This window comes from Vombatus ursinus, unplaced genomic scaffold (genome assembly GCF_900497805.2).
Source record: "Vombatus ursinus unplaced genomic scaffold, bare-nosed wombat genome assembly UNPS02014959.1, whole genome shotgun sequence".
NCBI classification, from domain to species: domain Eukaryota; kingdom Metazoa; phylum Chordata; class Mammalia; order Diprotodontia; family Vombatidae; genus Vombatus; species Vombatus ursinus.
In genome coordinates, this window is record NW_020954737.1 from 18,483,116 (window position 1) to 18,505,594 (window position 22,479).

General features: G+C 34.4%; 1 protein-coding gene across 1 annotated transcript in view; it reads left to right on the forward strand.

Moving 5' to 3' along the window:
• SLC25A36 (solute carrier family 25 member 36) overlaps window positions 1–20,526 on the forward strand; it is a 40,070-nt gene extending 19,544 nt beyond the window's left edge. Inside the window, exons 5-7 of the mRNA XM_027845249.1 lie at window positions 7,743–7,809; window positions 14,554–14,843; window positions 16,457–20,526. Of these exons, the coding sequence (XP_027701050.1) occupies window positions 7,743–7,809; window positions 14,554–14,843; window positions 16,457–16,650 (551 nt within the window). The 3' untranslated portion in view covers window positions 16,651–20,526. The remainder of the gene's footprint in view (window positions 1–7,742; window positions 7,810–14,553; window positions 14,844–16,456) is intronic.
• The last annotated feature ends 1,953 nt before the right edge of the window (window positions 20,527–22,479 follow it).

Sequence of the window (22,479 nt, forward strand, 5' to 3'; positions counted from 1 at the left end):
GAGAATTATAAAGAAATTTTTGAGTTTTCACTGTTGACATCATTTGAAATCATGAAAATGAGTCAGCTCTCATTTTAAAATTGCAAGGATAGATATTGTAATATAATGTATTCATACCACAGGTGTAGGTTCAAAATAACTTCTCATTGTAATGGCTTAGTATGTTTGTTTCACATTACAAAAAAAAAAATAGTGCAGTGGTTACTTCGGCCTTTTTCCTGGGCATGAACAGATGTTGATTGATTATCTGTCAGTGTTCTTTACAATGCACTGCAATTATTTCCCAGTGTGAATTCCTTGATCGTTTTAATACGTTATTATGATGTTTATACCTGTTTGGAGATCATTTAATTGTGCACTCATTGTATTCTGAGACTACTACTATTTGTTTGCAGTTATGTTTTTCTGAGAATTGTGATTCTAGGGCTTCTTTACAGTATTCATGAGCGTTAACATTGAGCTTTGCAGTTATATACTTAACCACATGATTGGTGAAACTGAATGGCCCCATGCAGATTCATTAAGGTAGCTTTTTTTTTTTCATTCTTGAAATGATCTAGTTCAGTATGCTCTAGATATTCTCCAAAAGAATTTAACGTTCTATAAATATGAATGATTTTGTGACTCAAAAGTGCTGGAAGTAGATTTCTGTGAGAAGCATTAAATAAATTAATGTAGCTACTCAAAAAATGCTAACCTTGTCACTTTAGCAATAGAAAATTTATTAAAAGCAACAATTGGTGGTATTGCCTGCAAGATTTTATCTGTATTTAAAGCACTCTATATACTGGAATGCAAAGATGAAAGAAGATAGTCCCCTTGCCCTGAAGTTAATAATCTAATAGATGTTTATACACATAAGAAGTAACCATCTAGTACCAAATTATTTCTAAGGTAAGGATTTAGCAAAACACCATAAATGCCTTTATTAATCTAGATAACCCCTGAAATCAAAGTTCATTTTGTATTTTAATTCCTTTCATGAGATTTAGTATCAGTATAAACTTACTTCTTGCATTTCCTTGGTTTTATGTTAATTTTTTTTAACCAAACAGCTTGTATATAACAGACCTGATTTGTAATTTTTACTCAATTTTTAGGTATGTTTTAATACTATGTGGAAAATTTCCACCACTCTGAAATTGAGACCTAAAAGTTTGATGCTTTTTTAATAATGTCTTAAATATTTACATGTATTTCCAAAAAAACAGTTAAAATAACAAAAACTATTTGATTAAGAAACTTCTTTTATAGAAAAGCTATTCTTGTCTTAATTCTAAATTTAACAGACATTAAGCACCCTCTGAGAAATAGCATAGAATAGTAGGTATACACTAAACTTGATACCAAGAATACTTGGGTTCAGGTTCTCCATCTGACACATGTTCATTGTGTGATCATGGACAAGTCACTTAACCTCTCAGTGCCCCCAGGTAACTCTCCTAAGACCATAAGGTACAAATTGCCTATCCACATTGGTACAGGAAAAGTCCTTTTACTGATGAAATCACAGGTCCGTATTCCTTCTTGCTTCCCAAAAAAAGCACCTTCTGTCTGCCTTGTGTTCTCCTAGGTGCTGGGGAGACAACTGAGACAGTCCCTGTCTTCAAGAAGTTTATAATCTAATAGTCATTCAAATTAGATACAAGAACGAAAGGGTGTCAGACTATTCTGAGATCAGATGAACTTAACTTTTTAACACTACATAAAACAGCTGTTGGAGGAATGGTGTGGGTTTGTCTGTATTTATATTTAAATGTACATACATACACATTTCTCTATAGAAAGCATATAGTAGAGAAGCTTTTGATTTATAACCACTTTAGAGTAGTTTAAAAATAATTTCACTTTTTGTTTTCATGGTTCAGGAAAGTGAAAGGTAATTTTTAGTCTTCTCCAGACTCTTTTTGGTAGATAATAAATTCAAATAGAAGTTAATATTTAGTGTATAATCAATATGTAACCATTTGAAGCTTCTTATACTTAATAGATACTACATGCATAGAGACAGCCTTCTGCACAAAAGTCAAATAATTTTCAAAGTACATTATTTCTGTTTAATTTAATCAGTGATGAGTGATGTACTTAATTTTTTTATTAAAATAAGCTATTTTATCCAGACTTCAATGAATTTATACACATTTTCTTAATTGTTGATGGCTATTCATTCATTTGGCTGGATATATTTCTTATGTTTGGATATATATTAAGTCTTCCTTTTACTTGTATTTCCACTCTGTTAAAACAAAATAATAAAAATACAGGGGGTCTACTCATGCAGGTTGACACCTTCTTTGCAACTTAGAGTCTTAGAGGGTTGCCTAGACCATTGAGAAGTTAAGTGACTTGTCCTTGGTCTTACAGCCAATCTACGTCAGAGGAGATACTTGAACCTAGGTTGTCTTGGGTCTGAGGCCAGCTCCACAGCTACCTCTCTAGAGAAATAAAAAAATAACCTAACACTTTCTAAAAGCATATGTTTTCTTTTAATGAAGGCTATCCATGATGCAGAAGCTCTTAGACATTCACAGTTACTTTTATAGGACCATTCATATCACATAGACTACTTTAAGAATTTTTGTTAAAATTAGTTATAAGTTCACTTTTTTTTTTTTTTTTGGAGATTTTGTGGTGATTGACTAAGCAGGCAGATTTCTAAAAGTGGTTCACCAACTTCACTAACAATGGATAGTCTTGGTAATAGAATCTTAATGAGCCCTCCAGAAAGCACATTTTTTCTTATTCTCCCTTGACAAGGTTAACATTTTTTTAGTAAATTGCAGGTTCCTTTTTCTTTTAGGTAAGTATTTAACATCACTTAAATGAACTGCTGCAGATGGCAGAAATTTCAGTACTCAGTGCATTTTTTTAAAATCTGTGGCCTGTTCTGATATTTTTCTTTTCTTTTTTTAAACTTTAAAAAAGTTAGATCTCACAGTAAATAATTCTCAAATCCTTTCCAATGGGATTCAATTTGTACACATGTATCTGATGGAGGTCACTGCTTGTTGTTATGATACAGAAAAGCCTGTGTCTATTTTAGGCATTTACTGTACATTTCTCCCGTGAAAAGAGTGAGATCCTGTCATCTCATGCTCCCCATCCGCAGGTCACTTCCTGTAGAAATATGGACTAACTTAAACCTCGTGAGTACTGAACTGAGCGTCTCTTGCAGCCTCTAGTATAAGAAACACACATTTGGTTTTTAATAGTTATGGAATGAGTAGAATGAAGGCAAACATTTTTGTTTTCTAGATTTATATGTGCATTATCTGAGAATGTGTAAAATCAATCTTAATCATTTTGTAGTAGCTTTTCATTTCAAAAAAGTATTGAAGGGAAGGATCCAGGTACCTTATACCTTTCATTAAGTTAGACAGCATATATATAATGACAGTTTTTGGTACCTAGCTTGACCATTACAATTTTGATCCCAGAGCAAAATTTAGGATGCCATATATCAATACTTGCAAAAATTTAGTACACCTTGATAATATTTAATTATTCAAGAGGCAGGGCAGTGTGTTCTGGTATCATAGGTGACACTTGACTAACAGACTACTCTTCTGGATATTTTTTAATCTTATAACTAAAATTTTCAAATCAAATGCAGGATAAGAATACCTTGGATCTTAGCTGTTTTATTTCTTAATTATTATTTGTTTGGAGGTGGGAGGAGTGTTTAGAAAAAATTTCATTTCTAATTAGTTTTCCCCTAGTACATTAGCTATTTATTTTTATCCATATGTAGGTTAACTAATCCAGACACATATCACTAAAAATGCAATACTGCGGGTATTTCTCACTTAATGAAAGATAGGTATTTTCACTGTAGTTTAAGGTAAAGGACATTTCTGTTAGATTCTACCTTTTCTTTGATTTCCATTACAAAATCAGACATGTTCTGTTGAAGAGAAACATCCATTGGTCCCTGGGGAATAATATAAATCGTTCTTTAAGAATATATATCAAACCTTTTAACAATACATATTTAAAAAGGAAAAGTGTATAGTAAAATATTAACCACTGATTACCAATTCATTGGAACTTTACAGTATCACTATTCACTGTAGAGCAGAATGCACGATGTGTTTAATTTATCTTAAATTACTCCATTCATTTGGGGTTTTGTGATTGAAATAAAAAAGGTTGGGTTACCTCATATATCCATATATATACATCGATGTTACAGTCAGGTTCTTTTGTGCTTAGACTATTAACAGTAACCTGCTATACTCAGTAAGTCACAAAATAATAAGACTTAAATAGCTTGTAGTATCAGAAACTACCTAGTACATCCCTGTGTCTTCTGTGTTGTGCAAGAAACTAGCACTTTGGCTAAGGCCTTTTTAAACAGCTTCCAACTACCTTAAACACTCAGAACTCTGCATTCCAAGGTAATTTTTGTACTTTTTTTTTTTACTGGTTTCTTCCAAACATCTTAATCCAGTAATACTTATTCAGTTAATTATATAATCCTTGGAAAGGAAACGATGATTTGTAAAGCTAAGTACTGAAATCCTTATTAGCACTGGAGCCTCACTTTAATGTTTATTAGTATAGTTCTCCAAAAATTGACAAATTTCCAACAATGATCTGAAAATCAGTGGATCGTGCCTGCATTGACCGTTCTGTCTCCACCATGATGGTTAACTGATGGCTAGTGTCCTCATTAGGGGCTGTTCACAGATCAAGATGTTGTTTGTTGAGCGTGGCAAAGTGCTGATTGTTATGAGAGTTGGGCAGTCCACCTGACAGCAGCAGCAGGGACAGTATGGCAGCATGGGACTCCCCCACATTCCGTAAGTTTGGTGGGTGTTGTTCCTCAGGTAATTTATGACTTAACAAAATTCCTAATTTTGGAATTTAAGTGACTTTCAGTTAAGTGAGGAATACCTGTAGTTTGCTTCATAACTTTTAAGTTTACCATAGAGGATATGTTTTAGATTAGAAAGCTACTGTTCTTTTTTAAAAGGTAAATTGTTCTGAGTAATGAAAGGAGGCAGTATGTTACAAAAGGAAGACCACTGAACTTAAAGTCACAGGACTTGAGTTCAAATCCTACCTCTGTCACTTAATGCCGGTGTGACTTTGGGCACATCTCTTCTCTCTGGGCCTTAGTCTTCTTTAAATAAAAGGAGGGGGGTTGGACTAGATGACCTCTAAGGTCCCTTCCAGCTCTATATCTATCTACTATTTCACCTTGCTAATCTTTTTTAATGTTTATTATACTCCAGGCCCCTTACTTAAAGAATTTTGTATCTTAGAACAACATTAGGGGTAGAAACTTGGATATCAAGCTCACATTTTTAGAAATAGACTATAATTTGCATTGTTTGATGCTTAATTTTTAAAATTGTGCTGATAAGCACTAGCAAAATATTTCAACTTAGCCAGTTTTCAAATAAATGTATATAGATAGAAAAAAATGAGGGGGGAAAGTATTTTATTTTGAAACAATGATATGAAAAAATTTTTTGTGGTACAAAGGGGTCCCAGTTTTCATATAAAGCTTCAAAAAGAAGAAATTGTTATTTAAATTTTTAAGAGCAATTCTTAAAAGCCATAATGAGCAATGCATAATGCTTTGTTCGTGTATGCTGCTTGGCGGTTTTAAACTAACAAACCTTTGATTTTGCTGTGTAGACATTTAGTTATGCAAATAAATAAATGAGGAAATGATTAATCATTAATATGAGATGAAATTGGGAAAGGTATTGGTGTCTAAAACTTGCTTCAAAATATAATTCTGGCATGTTTAGTTGGTCCTTTTCACATAGGAAATGGGATTCAAAAGAGGAAAAAACTTTGAAACATTGACAGTTGCAGTTAATGAACAAAATGTTTAAACAGTTCTGAGTGATTGTTTCATATATTCTCTTCTCTTTTGTTTTACTAAAATTATTTTTATTAAAGTTTCCCATTTGTAATAAAAAGAAGTATTCATGGCAACTTCCCAAATACTTAAAAATACTTATTATTTTTAATATCAGTTGGTGTTTCTAGAGTTATTAATCCCATTTTAGTTTTATGCACATGTATTTTAAGGACTAAAAAAATAGGAGTACCTACCTTAAAAAGTACTTATTTAGTACTTAAAAATAAGTACTGAAAAGTACTTTAAAAATAAAGAACTGAAGAATATGCAATCTATACAAAATTGTTTAACAGTTTTGAATTTGTTATTATGTTCTGCATGTCACTGAACCAGTTTTTCTCTCTCTTTTACCCCCTCACCCAAAACATTTTCCTTTTTGCTAAATAGAACAACCCTTTGGGTGGTCTTTAGCAATGTTTACAGTGTTAAAAGAGTGGCTTGAAAACAGTCTTAACTGGTTATTTGGCATCACGTGGGAGAGAGGGCTGTTTGATTGAATTTGGCTTTTTAAAAACTAAATTGGTCAAACCATTTTGAATATTATAGACGTAGCCATGCTGACCTTGAAAGCCAAGATAGGTTTATAGTAAGATTTTTCAGAACACTGCCTACCCTACAGTTTATGTTGCAATATCTAAGTATATTACAACATAACTCTTATCCCAGAAGGACTCTCTTTAGCTATTAAGTGGTACTATAAATATTAAAACAGTTAAGATCCTTACTAATTTTTGCAAATGGGTATTCTAATTTTTTATTTAAATTAAACATGTTGATTGAAGAAAAATGGCAAGAATTCTGTGAAATTTGTGTAGCTGAATTTTGTTACTCATATGTACATCAAAATTTTGTTTTGCACAGATATGAAGTATGCTTTGTAGGTGCCCTTTCATAATACTTGTGTTTCACAAGCCCCTTTCTTTCCTAATTCTGGGAAGGTGTCAAATAATGGATGTACACACACACACCACCCAAGAAATCCAGTGTGTAGCATCATAGATTGCAGTTGCAGCTTAGGTGCTCATTCCTCACAGGAGACCTGACCCCTTAATGTTCACATTAGTAAATGTATAGTATTCTAGCCTTAAAGTTAACTCCACTAGTTAACTTTACCCTGAGATTCTTTTTTCATTGGTTGCAGAAGTGAGAGAAAAGCCCTGATTTTTGTGGGTATGTCTTTAAGCAGATGAAAAAAATAAATTTGATGTATTAACCTTAACATAAAGCACAGTAGTTTGTATAAATAGCGAATAACCTATCATACCATTATTTTAACAATATTAATATTTGTATATTTATACATGTATTTGGAGCCAACCAGTAGTCCTTATTTTTGCAAGTCCTGGTGAAACACTAAAATATTAGCAAATATTTGATGGAGTTAATGAAGTAGCTATCTTAGAGATAGTAATTTATGATGTTTTTCTGAACCTTAGTAACATTGGTTCAGTTTGCATGCTTTTTAAACCTCAGACTAAATTTCAAATGATAGAATGTTTTTAAATAGGTACAATCATAGCTCCTTTTTAAAAAAAATTTTTTTGGTAGAAATTGGTTCCTGAATGAATTTCAGTTTAGGAAATAAAAGATGCTCTCAAAGAGAGCTCATTAGATCTGGAAAAGAATTTATATGCATTTATATTTTGCCTTTTAAAGACTTATTTACCTAAAATCTGAATTGGAAAAATGTAGTCATATGACATAAACTGTAAAATAAAAAAGGAGAAAGTTTTAAAGGAGTCATTTAAAGAATAGCTTCCATCAGCAAAAAGTTACTTTATGTGTTATGGGTTTTTTTTTTTAATTCAGATTAATTTTAGTGTTCTTCATTGTTACAAGAACTAATTTTAACACATTTGTTTAGGTTTTACTGCAATTACGATGACCAACCCCATTTGGCTCATAAAAACTCGGTTACAGCTTGATGCAAGGTATGTAATCAATAAAAAAATGAATTCATTGAAATTACTTTTCAGTTAGATTATTGTCTAGTTTTCTATAAAAGCCAGTAGAAAAGTGGAGAGGGCTAAATGAAAAATTAACTCTAAAGGCATTTAAGTGGCTATTCTAAGTTTTACTCACCATGTTTGTCGATTTTATAGATTTCCTTACAGATTAACACAAAATTTGGAGGGATTGCTAATTTTCTCTTTTTGGAAGACAAAATTGAAGCTAAGAAGATAAAACTTCATAGGGAGAAATATAGAATCTTTTATTTAGATTCAGAAAATCAACCACACAAGTATAAGGATAGAAAAGAAGTTCATGTTTTCTTTCGTTTTTTTAAACTAACCAAAACCTATGTGTTTTATTTGACTGAAAGTTCAGTGTGATATGACAGCCAACAAAACTGACTAGTCTGACCAAATAAATATACTATGCAGAGTTTAACAGAGCACTGCTGGAGCATTGTTTTCACTTCTAGTTGACAGTGAGAAAGCTGATCAGTGGTGTGATGGAAGGATCCTCTGATCTCCGAGGTCCCTTTCAGCTCTGATTCTGTGTGGGAAAAGTAGGTAAGGGATATTTAGCCTAGAAACAAGAGATCTATGATAGCTATCATGAGCACAAAGAATTAGATTTACTTCTTGTAGCTCCAGAGGACAGAACTTAGGACCAATGACTGGAAGTTGCAGAGATGCAATTTCATTTTAATATTTGAAAATTTTTTTTCTAACAAATTAGAGTCATTTAAGAAAGAAGTGGTCTGCTTTGTGAGAAATACCGTGAAGTATTCACACACAAACTTGATGACCTGCTAGAGAGGTAGTAGGGATTTCCTGCATTAGATAAGATGTTGTAGTAGTCAGCCTCTAAATTCCTTTCCAATTTAAGTTTCCCTAGCATAATAGGATTACATCTAATGATAGAGCATGAGTAAAACTGGACATGGACCTATAAACCCTTATGTGAAGATTGTTCACAGCCCACCATTGCATTCTTCTAATCACTGGCTTGACCATGCAGTTTCCATCCTGTCTGTTCCAACTAACAATTCCAGAGGAAGGGAAAAATTCACTACCTTTGCCATTTTGGTAGCAGTGACTTGCTTAAGCCTCCAGCAGGCATGTGGGCGAAAGAAAAAAAATACAGAATAAAGTTGCTGCTTCTGTTGCACTGGTAGCGCTTTTCTTTTTTGCTCCAGTAGTAGTAGTTAAATAAGAGAAAAGGCACTTGTAAATCAGGCTTGTTGAGAAGTAATTTTGTTTTAAATGGAGGTTGTAATGGATTGATATCATACCAGTACAAACCACTTCCAGAAGCAAATCATCTTTGCTTCAACAAAGGGAAGTGTTAATCTGTTAAAGGAGAGAAAGTCTTATAAAAGAAGTCCTAATTTCCTTTATAGTAAACCATTAAAAATGTTTAGTGAAGGGTCACTTGGAAGAATACCTAATGTCAGCTTTTCTGCTGTAGCTGATCAAGAGATAGTCCACATCCCTACCCTTTCATCCATATCACCTAGTGTCACCCAGAACTCCCCACTCCACTCCCTTCTGTTATGCCATCCCTTCTGATGGCTATGCAAATTCCTGACCTGTCCCTTTATACTAATCATGTAGACCCTTCAGAGTGATTATAACCTAACCACAACAGGGCCACACAGGCAAAATTACCTCCATCTCCAATATAGCTGCACCTCATGAGCCAGCCTGCCTGGGTTCACCTCAGTAATCTCCACACCATGGCAAGGGAATAAAAGCCCTCTCTTCCCTTTTCATTTTTTAGTGGGATAGATTCATACAGGACAAGTCAGTACCAAAGTTGTGATCTGCATTACAGATCTCATTCATTAACCTCCCCTCCTCTGAACTTTCACCTGAGGTGAAAGTCACCAGAGTTCACAACCTTGCCATCACTATAGATTCGTCACTTTCCCTCACCCCATACAACCAATCATTTGCCAAACCATAGTGATTCTATCTCCATAACATCTTAATTCTTTCCATTTGTATGCCCACCAACGTTATTCAAGCCCTCGTTAGTTTTTGCCTCAACTATTGTATAGCCTCCTACTTGATTTCCTACCACAGGTTTTCTCCACTCTAGTCCACCCTCCACACAGAGCTAAGGAATGAGTTTTCCATTCCTGTTTTACAGGTAAATAAACTGAGACATGGAGAAGTTAAGTGACATTTATAAAGAAGCAGCTATTAAATATATAAGGAATAATCTCTTTTTTGTAAGTGATCCTTCACCAGATTTTTTGACCACTCTACAGTAAAGCAAAATAACACTTGTTTTATATAAATCCCATTCATTGAAGAAAAAGGGGTTGATTCTGGGAGTAATGGGCAAAGGTGTGGATATCTCCTCATTATAGCCTTCATTTAATTTTTTTACATTTTATGTATAATTTTGGTAATGTAGCTTTTTTAAATTAAAGCCCCAGGTTGCTGAATCCCAGGAGGGTTCAGGAAAACCTTCCCAAGAAGGTCACAGAGACTTTGCTTTTTGATTGTTTTGGTCTTTTTCTTCTATTAACAATCATTTTTCCCTTCTCCCTCTTAGCTCTCTTTACCATTTAAAAAAAGAAAAAAAAAAGAAGGAAGAAAAACAAATCTCTACATTGGTCGTATCCAAAAATATGTACTTGCATTTTGAGTCCTTCACCTCTCTTTTAGGAAGTGGATAGCATACTTCACTCATTGGTCCTGCAGAATAGCAATTGCATTAAATCAGTTTTTAGTCTTCAAAGTTATTTGTCTTTGTGATATGTATAAATTGTTTTGATTCTTCACTCTCGATCAATTCATACAAGTCTTATGAAGTTTCTCTGAAACTCACATCATTTCTTACTATTCCCAATTGATGGGTACCCCCTTAGTTTCTAATTTGTCACTTTAAAAGGAATTACAACAAATATTTTTGTACATATGAGTCCTTTTCCTCTTTTAAAAATCTCTTTAGGGGCAGCTAAGTGGCGAAGTGGATAGAGCACCAGCCCTGGAGTCAGGAGGACCTGAGTTCAAATCCAGCCTAAAACTCTTGACACTCACTAGCTGTGGGCAAGTCACTTAACCCCATTCCTAGCAAAAAAAACAAAAAACAAAAACAAATCTCTTTAGAGATTATTAATGATTCAATGTCAACTTGAAAAGATGTCTGTCTTTGATGTCTTTGGGACAAAGGCCTGCTGATGGTATTGCTAAGTATTGCACAGGCATACTTCCCAATTGCTTTCCAGAATGGCTGGATAAATTCAAAGCCCCCCCAGCCATGCCTGTTTTTCCATTTCCTGTTTAAATGAAGAAACCCCCATTTAAAATTAAAGTTCCTCTCTGACAACTGATTCACACAAGCTTTTCTCTTGACAAACTATGACCCAGAGAGTTAGAAAAGAATTTAAAATTCTTTTAGACTTTAGTCTTTTAGACTAAAGCACAAGTCTAACCATATTAAATAACTCCAGTGGCTCCCTGTTGACCTCAGGATCAAGTATTCTTCCATCTTTATCTCATCCTTTTTCAAATTTCTATTTTTTGTGTAAACTTTATGTTGTACATTTGTAAATATGCATGTATTAGGGGTGTGTGCCCAAAAATGTTTTACTGATAAGGGGGATTATGATCAAAAATGTTTAAAGACCATTATTCTGGAGAATCAGTCAAATGTAGATTTTTTTTTTGTCTGTACTACTTGATTGCCCCTACAACCACTGTCTCACCAACGGTGACCAACAACCAACTAAGTGGTTATCAAAAAAAAAAAATTCTTTTTTAAAAAACAACCAGACTCCTGGGAGTTTCCAGCTCTTTTAATTATCTTTTCTTACAAGTTCACTGGGATAGCATGTATTACTGGAAACCTCAGCTACAATTATAGCCTCAGTCATCCTTGACTCCTCCCTTTCCTATATCCAAACCATTATTAAGTCCTGTTAATTCTATATCCATAGCATCATCTATATCCATCCCCTTTTTTACATTTGCACAGCCACTACCCTGGTTCGTGTGGTTGTCGTTGCTCACATCAACTATTACCTCTTCCTTGGTCTCCTTGCCTCCAGACTCTCCTGTTTCCGATATGTTTCCACAGAGCATTTGACCGTACGATGCCCCTAATCATAAACCTTTAGTGGCTTCCTTTTGCCGTTAAAATAAAATACAAACTCAGTCTGGGTTTTAAGCTTTTTTTCATTCTGATTACAGCCTTTGTTTTTAAGTACCCTGCATTCCTGCCAAAGTAAACATTTTGTCTTCTACCAGAGTATATACACACAGTGTCCTCTAGGTATGGATAGCACTCATCTCTCTTCATTTTCCCCTTTTGGAATCCAAGTCTTCATTCAAAATTCAGCTCAGGTGCCCTCTCTTCAGTAAAGATATCCTTGACCTCTTCAATTGTCAGTGGTCTCCACTTCCCCAAAATGTTTTAGATTGTGCTTGTCTGCATTCAGTGGTATCTCCATAACAAGATATGTAAGCTCCGTAGAGGTTGGGAACTCTTCTACTTTTGATTTTAACAGGCATTTTCTTAATGAGTTTACCCTGTGCAACACACAGTACTAAGTACTTGTGATAAAAAGAAGGAAAAAAACAGGCCCTGCCTGAAGGAGCATGTGAAGGTAATCTGAAAAGGGAAGTCATTTGCAACTGGCATGAAGGAGAAAGGCTTTTTGCCAAAGTTGAGTCATGAAGGAAGCCAGGGAAGTTTAGAGGAGAGAGTGAGGTGGCAGAGCATACTAGGCATAGGCTGTAGCCAGTGTAAAGGCACAGAGATGGGAATGGAGCTGCAGTTAGTCAGATGTCAGATGGTAGGATGTGTGGAGGGGAATAGAGTATAACAAGGCTAGGAAGGCTGTAAGGTACCAGATTATGAGAGCTTTAAATGCCAAACAGGATTTTATATTTTTATCCTGGATTATCTATAGGCTGCCACTGAAACTTGTGGAGCAGGGAAGAGGGTAGGAGTGACATTGCTAGAACCTTGACTTCAGGAAAATCACCTTGGCAGCTTAATGGAGTGTGAAGATGAACTCTAGGAGACTACTGTAGTTGTCTACCTTAGCATTGTGATTGTGTGAATGGGGAGAAGACTGTATATGAGAGGTGTAGTGAGGGTAGAAACAATAAGACTTGGCAGCAGATTTGATGTATAGAACGAATATGAGCGTGAAGTAAGTTGAGGATACTGAAATTATGGGCCTGGGTAACCAGGAGGATGATGGTGCCCTTCAACTGTAATAAGGAAGTTTAGAAGTGAGGAGGCCTTGGGGGAGATTGATAAGTTATGTTTTCAACATGCTGAGTTTGAAATACTTACAGGGTATCTAGTTTGAGATATCCACAAAACAATTGGAAATGCATATCTGTAGTTCAGCAGACAGACTAGGGCTGGATATATAAATCTGAGAATGTTCTGCATAGAAATTATCATTGAATCTGTGATAGCGGATGAAATCACCAGGTGAGGTAATATTGAGCAAAAAGAGAAAAGGGCTCAGGATAGAACCTGGGGGGATACTCACAAGAGTTGCAACATCAATGAAGAACCAGCAAAAGAGCCTGAGGAGTAGTTGGCTTAGTAGGAGGACATCCAAGAAAGATCAGTGTCAAGAAAACCTAGAGAAAAGAGATTTATCTAAAGGAGAGAGGTGATCAACAGTGTCAGGTGCTGCCAAGATCAAGAAGAATAAGGATTGATTACTATGTCTTCCAAGGTTAACTCTACTAAACTCCAGGATTCCTTTTATTCTAACATATTTATTCTGGTATCCCTTGTAGTACACCTTTATCAATAAAATATTTACTGAGTACCTACTGTGCAAAGAACATTCAGTCCTTAGAGAGGGGGCATTTAGGGAATTCCTGAAGAAGCTGAATTTTAAAACTAAAGGTATTTTTTGGTAAGCAAGGTTAGAATATTTAACATAGGTACCACAAAAAGAAAATTAAAATTGACCAACAATTACTATTTAGGGGCGGGGAAGCAAGGGCAAGGCAGTCGGGGTTAAATGATTTGCCTGGTGTCACAAGACTAGTAAGTGTCAAGTGTCTGAGGCCAAATTTGAACTCAGGTCCTCCTGATTCCAGGGCCAGTGCTCTATCCACTGGGTTACCTTGCTACCCCAACAGTTATTATTTGCGTGTTCTTTTGTTGTTGTTGTTGTTGTTTTTGTTTTTGCTAGGGTTAGGTGACTTGCCCAGGGTCACACAGCGAATAAATGTTATGTGTCTGAGGCCGGATTTGAATTCAGGTCCTCCTGACTCCAGGGCCGATGCTGTATCCTCTGCGCCACCAAGCTGCACCCTGTTTGCGTGTTCTTAGCAAAGCAAACTCACCATAACACTTAATGCCACAGAGTGTTTGGTATAGGGTGTGTCTATTTGGACCTGTGTCTAAGGGAGTTTAAGAATTTCTTAAAAGATATGAACCCACAGCAAGAATCATAATGAGGCACATCAATGTGGCTACGTATGTGTGTTTAATGTTCAATAAAATATTTCTTTGTTAGACATTTGGAAGATGGAATCAAATATGTTTTTAAAATTCTTTAAATTCAGACTGAAGGAATTTCCAACTCCTGATCTTCACAATTTATGAACTGTTGTTCCTTATCAAAGTGGCATATTCATCTGCCTCTTCTACTATGTTTAGATTTCTTTCTTGAAAAAAATTATAGACTCACAATTTTTAAGTTTATGATAAGCCATTTTCATTTTGTTTTTCAGAAACCGTGGAGAAAAGCGAATGAGTGCTTTTGAATGTGTCCGTAAAGTATATCAGACAGATGGACTTAAAGGATTTTATAGAGGCATGTCTGCTTCATATGCTGGCATATCTGAGACTGTTATTCATTTTGTTATTTATGAAAGTATTAAGCAAAAGCTACTGGAACATAAGACTGCTTCTAATATGGAAGATGAGGAGGATTCTGCAAAAGAACCTTCAGATTTTGTGAGAATGATGTTGGCTGCTGCCACCTCTAAAACTTGTGCCACATCTATAGCATATCCACATGGTAAGAGAATTTTGATTCATATTTGTCCGGTCCTGTTTACAATAGAAATCTATGCATAAAGCCTTTCCAGCCTCAAGCAAATGTGTTTAGTGTTTTAAATTCTAGTAGAGTCCCTTGGAGTTTATTGTAATAGGAATTGACCTGTGTGGGAGTTGCATCTTTATTCGGCATTCATCTTTTTCTTGTTCTAGCTTATTAATAGTTGAACAAGTAAATAAGGTAGACTCTGTGGCCACATTACTTCCCTCTCTTGCTTTTAATTTGGCTAAAGTACTTTACTCTTACTGTATCTCACTAAATTTCCCTTAAGTTTAGTATTATAAAACTAAATCCAAATGGAATATCATCTTTGTAACCTTGTAATGTAACTATACACTATTACTTTTAGGAGGCATAAAATAGAAACTTTAATTATTGACTCCTAAATTTAGTTCAAATAAACTTAATTACATACAATAATTTCTTGATTAGAAAATTTTCTAGAACATAAGTTTTTTAAGTTGGCATGAGTGTAGAAAGGGGCAGGGAGAAAAAATTCAGAAATAAGCACTGGGTCGTTGATGGATTCAGTAACAGAAGAAAGACCCAATAGACATGCCCCACTGAGAGAGAAGGACAGAAATCTTGGGGGTTGCACAAGCCAGTTACCCTGAGAGATGGTAGAGCTGTGAATACTCCAGGCATTCTGGAAAGCAATTTGGGATTGTACCTCAAAAGTTACTGTGCATACTCTTTAACTCAAGGATACCACTATTAGGCCTATATGGGGAAAAGAAAATATGTGTACAAAAATATTTATAGCAGCTCTTTTTGCTGTATTAAAAAACTAGGAACAAAAAGAATTGCTCATCAATTGAGAACTGGCTTGACAAATTATAATATAAATGTTATGGAATAGTCTTAAAAAAGATAGTTTTAGAAAAACCTGGGATAACTTAGATGAACTGGAACATAATGAAGTGAGTAGAAGCAAGAGGGGGAAAAGTATGCAATAAACAACATGGAAAGACTTAAGAACTCTGATCTGTGCAATGACCAACAACTATTCTAGAGGACCAGTAATAATGAAACATTCCGTCTATCTCCTGATAGACCCCAGCATGCAGTATGAGATACACAGTTTTGGACATGGCAACTGTATAGATTTGTGTTTCTTAACTATGCTTATTTGTTATAACTGTTATACTTTCTCTTTTTCTTTGAGTTGAGGGATTTGTTAAAAGCAAGTTTTGGGAGGGGGAGAAAGGTATGAAATGGGGCCATTGAAGCATCTTTAAAACTACACAGAAGAAAGTACAAACGTATTGTTTTGAAATACTATGTAGAAGATATTATATGTACTTTTTAAAAAACAAATCCATTATAGAAATTCATGTTTTCTTAATGAACCACTTTCTGTTCTACTTTTTGTATATGGAATATTTTCCCTTTTTTGGTGTTCTTTAAATTTAGGGGGGTTTTTTGTTTTGTTTTGGTTTGTTTTTTTTGTTGTTGTTTTAAGAAATAATGTTAGCAATGGAGAAGATACCAGCATAACTCTAGAAAGTGTTGTAAAGGTGATTTCTTTATGTAAAATAATAAGTAGTAAGATGTCTTTTTTTTTCTTCACACAGAGGTTGTAAGAACAAGGCTACGTGAAGAGGGAACAAAATATAGATCTTTCTTCCAGACGCTATCTTTGGTTGTTCGAGAAGAAGGATATGGGTCTCTCTACCGTGGTCTAACAACACATCTGGTCAGACAGATTCCAAACACAGCTATAATGATGGCCACCTATGAACTGGTAGTCTACTTACTCAATGGATAGCAGTATCTTGCTGCAGTCCTAAGAAGGGGGAAGACCAAAAGATTGCAGTGGACCATAGAATGTCAAAGCCAGCTTGGTGGACAGAAGAAAAATCATTCGGGAACATAATAGTTATGCCCTAAAAGGATGATTGGTGTAGGAATAAATGCAGTCCTGCTACCTTATTTGGCCTTTTTGGGCAATCTAACAAAACCTGGGCCAGCTCTTAAGGGAATGCCTTTAAATATTCCATTTTTCAAAATTGCCATTTTCTCTCATGTGTGACCCAACACAGTTAAATTCTGATTCCTAGTAAGGTGGGAGTGTCTAATGTTTTTACTCCATGAGTACTTTTCCAAGCAATGCCTCCAGTAAACATTAATTGTACTATACTCTTACCAAAAGATAGAGTTGGATAAAACATGGATTTCTACTTATATGTGTTCAACTCTGTTTTAAATTTTGAGTTAAATTTTAAAAATTAAGCTTCTGAGTACCATTTCCATGTTATCTTTTGATAAGGTCATCAGATCTTGTGGCCTAAAATGAACTATTTCTCACAATAGTCATCTTTATGGTAATTGGTGAAATGTCTGAAAAGGATATATTGAATCCTTTAATATTGAAATTTTTTTTATTTCCATTTGTGCCAGCTCTTGATTTTTGAGCAAAATGAGCCTTTTAAATAACTCTTTAGTAAATACACTTCGGGTCATAGGTATGCTTTCTTGCATCAAATTATGGATCCACCTAGGTTGATTTTTTTTTTTAACGAACCACAGAAAAATTAATTGTTGACTATTTTAGTGACTACATTATGTCCTGAAATCTTCCCTACATTGTAATATATGAAGACAAGAAATAAGATTCTTTCAAAAATAATTTGGTGGACCTAGGTGTCATTTAATTCGAAGGGAAAATATTTTACTGCTTCTGAAATTTGTTGTTGCTTGTTTTCGTAGCCATATCCCTATATATTAAGAACTTGAATCTTTGATTGATTTCTAGCACAATGCAGTCTTCATCCAGTTAATGGAGAAAATGGTAATTAAGAACGTTTTAAAGCATTTCCCTTACATATTATATCCCTTCTTTGAAGAGCAGCATTGTGTTAAACTGGCAACACAAACGTTAAAAAGGGGCCCCTAACATCTGACTTGCAGGCAGTAATTTTATTGACTTAGTTTTGTAAATGATATTTACAGATTGCATTTGACAAGAGAAGTTCATTCTGTAATAATTTACTAAGTGACAAATCAAAAGGTATTAAGGTTAAAATGTGCTAACAGTATGTAGCTTTTAACATTGTTATTAGACTTCTCAGTTGCACCTTTTAATCCTTAAATACGGTTTATATCTATGTGGCCCTTGACAAAGATGTTTACTATAATTTTGTCAGTAGACTTCTCCATATGGATGTTCCTACACTGGTTTACAGAAGAGTGCAATTAATCTCCAGTGTGACATTTCAGTATACATAGGACTGTAAGTTTTGTGCAATGGCTTTATCTTAAGAACGATTCCTTATGCACTTTGTGGCCTTTTTTGTGGGCTGGAAGCGGGGGAAGCTTGTGATTTTTTTTTTCCGTGTTAAGATTTTAAAATATTGGTAATGAATATTAGACAGTGTTCCAAACATAATTTAAATAGATGTCCCATCTATTTACTCATGGAATGTGTTGTATATCATTTTGGAGTTATGTGTGCTATATACATAGTTTTTCTTGTAAAAGCTTCTAATGTACTGTCTTCATTAGTAGTGTCCTCCCTACTGAGCAATTTCAGTGAGCCATTACAAGGTTCAGCATATAAATGTTTGATAGCAGTTTTTCTCTGCTGTCCGCAGTGAAGCACAGTGATCTCCCAGTTTTCCTTTAACTTCTAAGAACTGGATGTTTTTGAGGTGCTTTGATTAGAAATAGAGTATTCCAGGCTGTTTGGAAACCAAAAGTGAATTAAATGAAATAACAATTAATACACTTTGAACTAATTTTTACTTTGATGTATTTACTGAAAAACACTGAAAAAGATGGTTTTCTAACTCAGATTCATAGACACAGTCTACATCATGAATGTATTCTAGCCTTTCTGGTGCCACATATGCTACCTAATTACAGTGCCATATGTCCCATGAATGACTCACAAACATTAATTGAATTGAATGTGTAACAGAGGCTCCTCCAATCATAATGAGATTCAACAAATACCTAATTGATAATAACAAGAAAACTAATAGCTAAGCAAAACCGTACTTAGTTACTTCAAATTAAGAGATGAGTGCCGTTTAAGGATTAAAAACAGATCTAATCCTGTAAAAATTAAATTTACTTTTAATGCATGCATACATACAACATTAAAACATTAGTATTATTTATGTAAGAAAAAAGAAGATAGTATAACCTTTTGCTATGTCGTACTACTAAAAGAAGAACAACAATGAATTCTAATTCTAATTGACTATTCTTAATGTCAGATTTTCCAAAGCACAATCTCCAGAAGGTCAGTTTATGTGTGGAGATCTATTGGGTTAAATTATGTATGAAATACATATACAAACATTCTGTTTACCAAAGGCTTGTTAAAAGATTCCACCTCTTTCTGTTTTTATTGATTTTAACTGCTGAAACAATTTGTCATGATATCAGAGTTTTTGAAATAACTTTTTTCCCCCATTTTTACCATGTCTCCTATTCTGTCATCTGTTTGCCATTAGATCATAATACATGATTTCTGGGATGCAGGCAGCCAATTAGCATTCTTCAGAATGTACCTATTTATATATATGTAATCTTCATGGAAATTTAGTATTTATGTGATTATAGGTGAAACATAAGTCCTGGAATAGCATTCTGTAGTACTCTAATAGAACAGTAGATGGGACTTTAGTATATGCTGGGTCATAGAAACAGATGCCTAAGTTTTATTGTCCAAAGTTGAGCTTTATTAGTTATGATCATGGTATATGAATCCATGAAAAAACTGTACCACCAAAACTTTTTCTTATTATGGATAAGACTTTGTGGGGAAAAAAAACCTTACAAAGAGTACCACCTCAAAAAATTAGTAACTTGAAACCACAGTAGAAAAAATATCAATAAGTTATGTAATGGCATTGTCTCCTTATAAATCCTGATACAAGATATGAAACAGCATTTCTATATAGGACCAGCAGAGTTTGGGTATTACAAAGAAAAATGGTGTTTAATCTACCTTTAATTGACATAAGTATTTCTTTAAAGTTTTTAGAGTGGCCTTAAACTACTGAAAAAAAAGTCACGTATGTTATGATTATTAACATTTTAAGTTAATCCAGCCAAGCTAACCCTTCATCTTTTGGTATTGTTAGTTGTTTACATGCCCCTCTCCAATTCTGTTAGTACTGTAGGAACACCTTTTGTGATAGCACACCTCATCCCTTTCCTGTTCCAGCATTGATCATGATTTTTAACATTCCTGAGACATTACTTCCAAAGAATTTAATTGGGAAAAGACTTTTGTATAAAACTGTTTAAAATGAGCCCTGAAATACCTTCGGGTAAATAATGTACTCTTTCTTTCTGCCCACCCATCCCCTCTTGCCTGTCCTAAATGTTATTTACTTCTCTGTTCATTTTTATACTAATCCTTCCAGAAACTGAAAATTCTAATATCACTTATGAGTTTGTGTAATTTTTTTTAAGTCTTTACCCCTACATATGTGAACTTTGAAATTATGACCCATCAGTCATATCGAAATAGTTAACTCCATGAAAGTTGAAATATTTTGACATTCTTGCGAGGTTTGCTATTGCATCTATGTAACTGGCTATAAATTGTGTGCATATATGCTATATTTATGTTATCTAGCTGACTTTTGTTTGGACTGTTAAAATTCAAAAATTAAAATGCTTATGCAAATATGGTGACTTGTTTTTGCTACTATTTTGTACAATTTGCTAGTTGGTACTTTGAGAATTTAGTTACACTTTTCTTAAGATTCTAAGTAGAGCAGAAATGGCTGATATTCATTTACTTCAAGAGACTTTAATTCTCCAGGACATTAAGATTATTTTTCGTAGTGAGAATAAGAAACAGTATCATAACACTTAATATTAAATCCTTGCATAGCATTTTTTCTTCTTATTCATTATCCTTCTCATTTCCATTGAGGACAAATATTGTTTCTAAAAACTCCAGAAGACTTTTGGTTTAGTTTTAAAATAAATGAATCCTTGTCCTGTTATACTAAGGATATTTAATTTGTACAAACTTACTGAATTATCTTCCCATTTGTTTTGCTTGTAAAACTTAATGCAGTGTTAGTTTTGAGGAAAGTTAAAGTTGTTGAAGTAAAAAGTGTAAATATCTGTATGGTTACTCAGTAGAATTACAGAATTGGAAGTTAATTTGTTAGGACATCTAGTCGGATGATCTACTAGTTCTAGGGAGAAATAATAGCTAACATTTATATAGTGCTTTAAGATTTACAAAACACCTTACACACATTATCTCATTTGATGCTCTTTAATAACCCTGTGAAGTAGGTGTTATTCTCATTTTGATGGGATGAGAAAACTGATGTAGACTAGTTAAGTGACTTGTCACAGTCACACAGCTAATAAGTGACTAAGGTTTTATTTGAACTCAGTTCTTTCAGACTCCAGACCCAGCACTCCTTTCACTGCGCCGCCCAGCTGCCCAATTGAGGGCTCAATTCAAGGAAAAGATTCCTAACATTTAGAGCTATCCATAATTGGAATCAGCTGCCAGGGAGTTAATGGGTTCCCCTCCTCTGTCTTCAAGAAGAGGTTGACTAGGAAAGCCAAAGGGAATTCTTGTTCAGGTATAGTTGGAATAGATGATCTCTTGTGACTGAAAATTCTAGGATCCTGTTATTCTGGTACTAGCTGCCTTACAAGGATGTTGAGAAAAAAGCTATTTGTAAATTTTAAGACATTCTAGAAATGTGACTTACTGTTAGGAAGAAAGAATAATTTAAAGGTCCCATCCAAGTCTCACCTAAGTTATACAATACTGAAAGAGAAATTGGCAAAGGTTAGAAAATGTAAATACCTGTTAATTCAAGCATTTTTCCAAATGCAAGAGTAGATAAGGTTTTGAGTTTGACTTTGAAAAAGTGTTAGTAGTTCTGAAATACTTTTTTGGGGGGGGGAGGGTCAGGACCTCTGATTCATCAAAATGGGGAGATTGAAAAAACTCCTACCAGTGCAGATTGGCAGCTATTCTCCAGTTTATAATTTTACAGAGTTGCCTGGAACACAGAGAGTAAGGGTTGACCTCAACCCAAGGGTCACATTGCCAACATGAAGAAGTAGGTCTTGAACCCAGATCTTCCTGGCACCAAAGTCTCCTATTCACTGTACCACACACTATAATTTCATTTGAGAGCAAAAGAGATAATATTCAAAAGCACATAGAAGACACTTAATAAATGCTTATTCTTTTCACCTCCTTCAGCTGCCTGAAATATTTATACTTTTTTTTTACTGTCAGAGGAGATTGTGCTACTTCCTTCAGTTTTAAATGTTTGTTATATCTATGACCTTAAAACATTTTACATAGAATTTGTTTTATTTAAAAACTATGTTAGACATTGACATATTAGTTACCTATTTCACTAGTTAAGTGAAGAAATAAAACAGTTCTCTAAACATAATTCTCTTCCCATTAAAGAAGCTTATCATTATTGGAGAGACAAAGAAGTGGTGGTTTGAGGCTCATATGAGATTCTGTCAGGGTTCATTTTTAAAGCCATGTGTTTACAAGTTGTAGAAGTTGTAGAGAATTGAACTGGAAGTTTTTGGTTTCTCTAAGTTTGTACTGCCTGACACCTACTGGTTAAAAAATGAA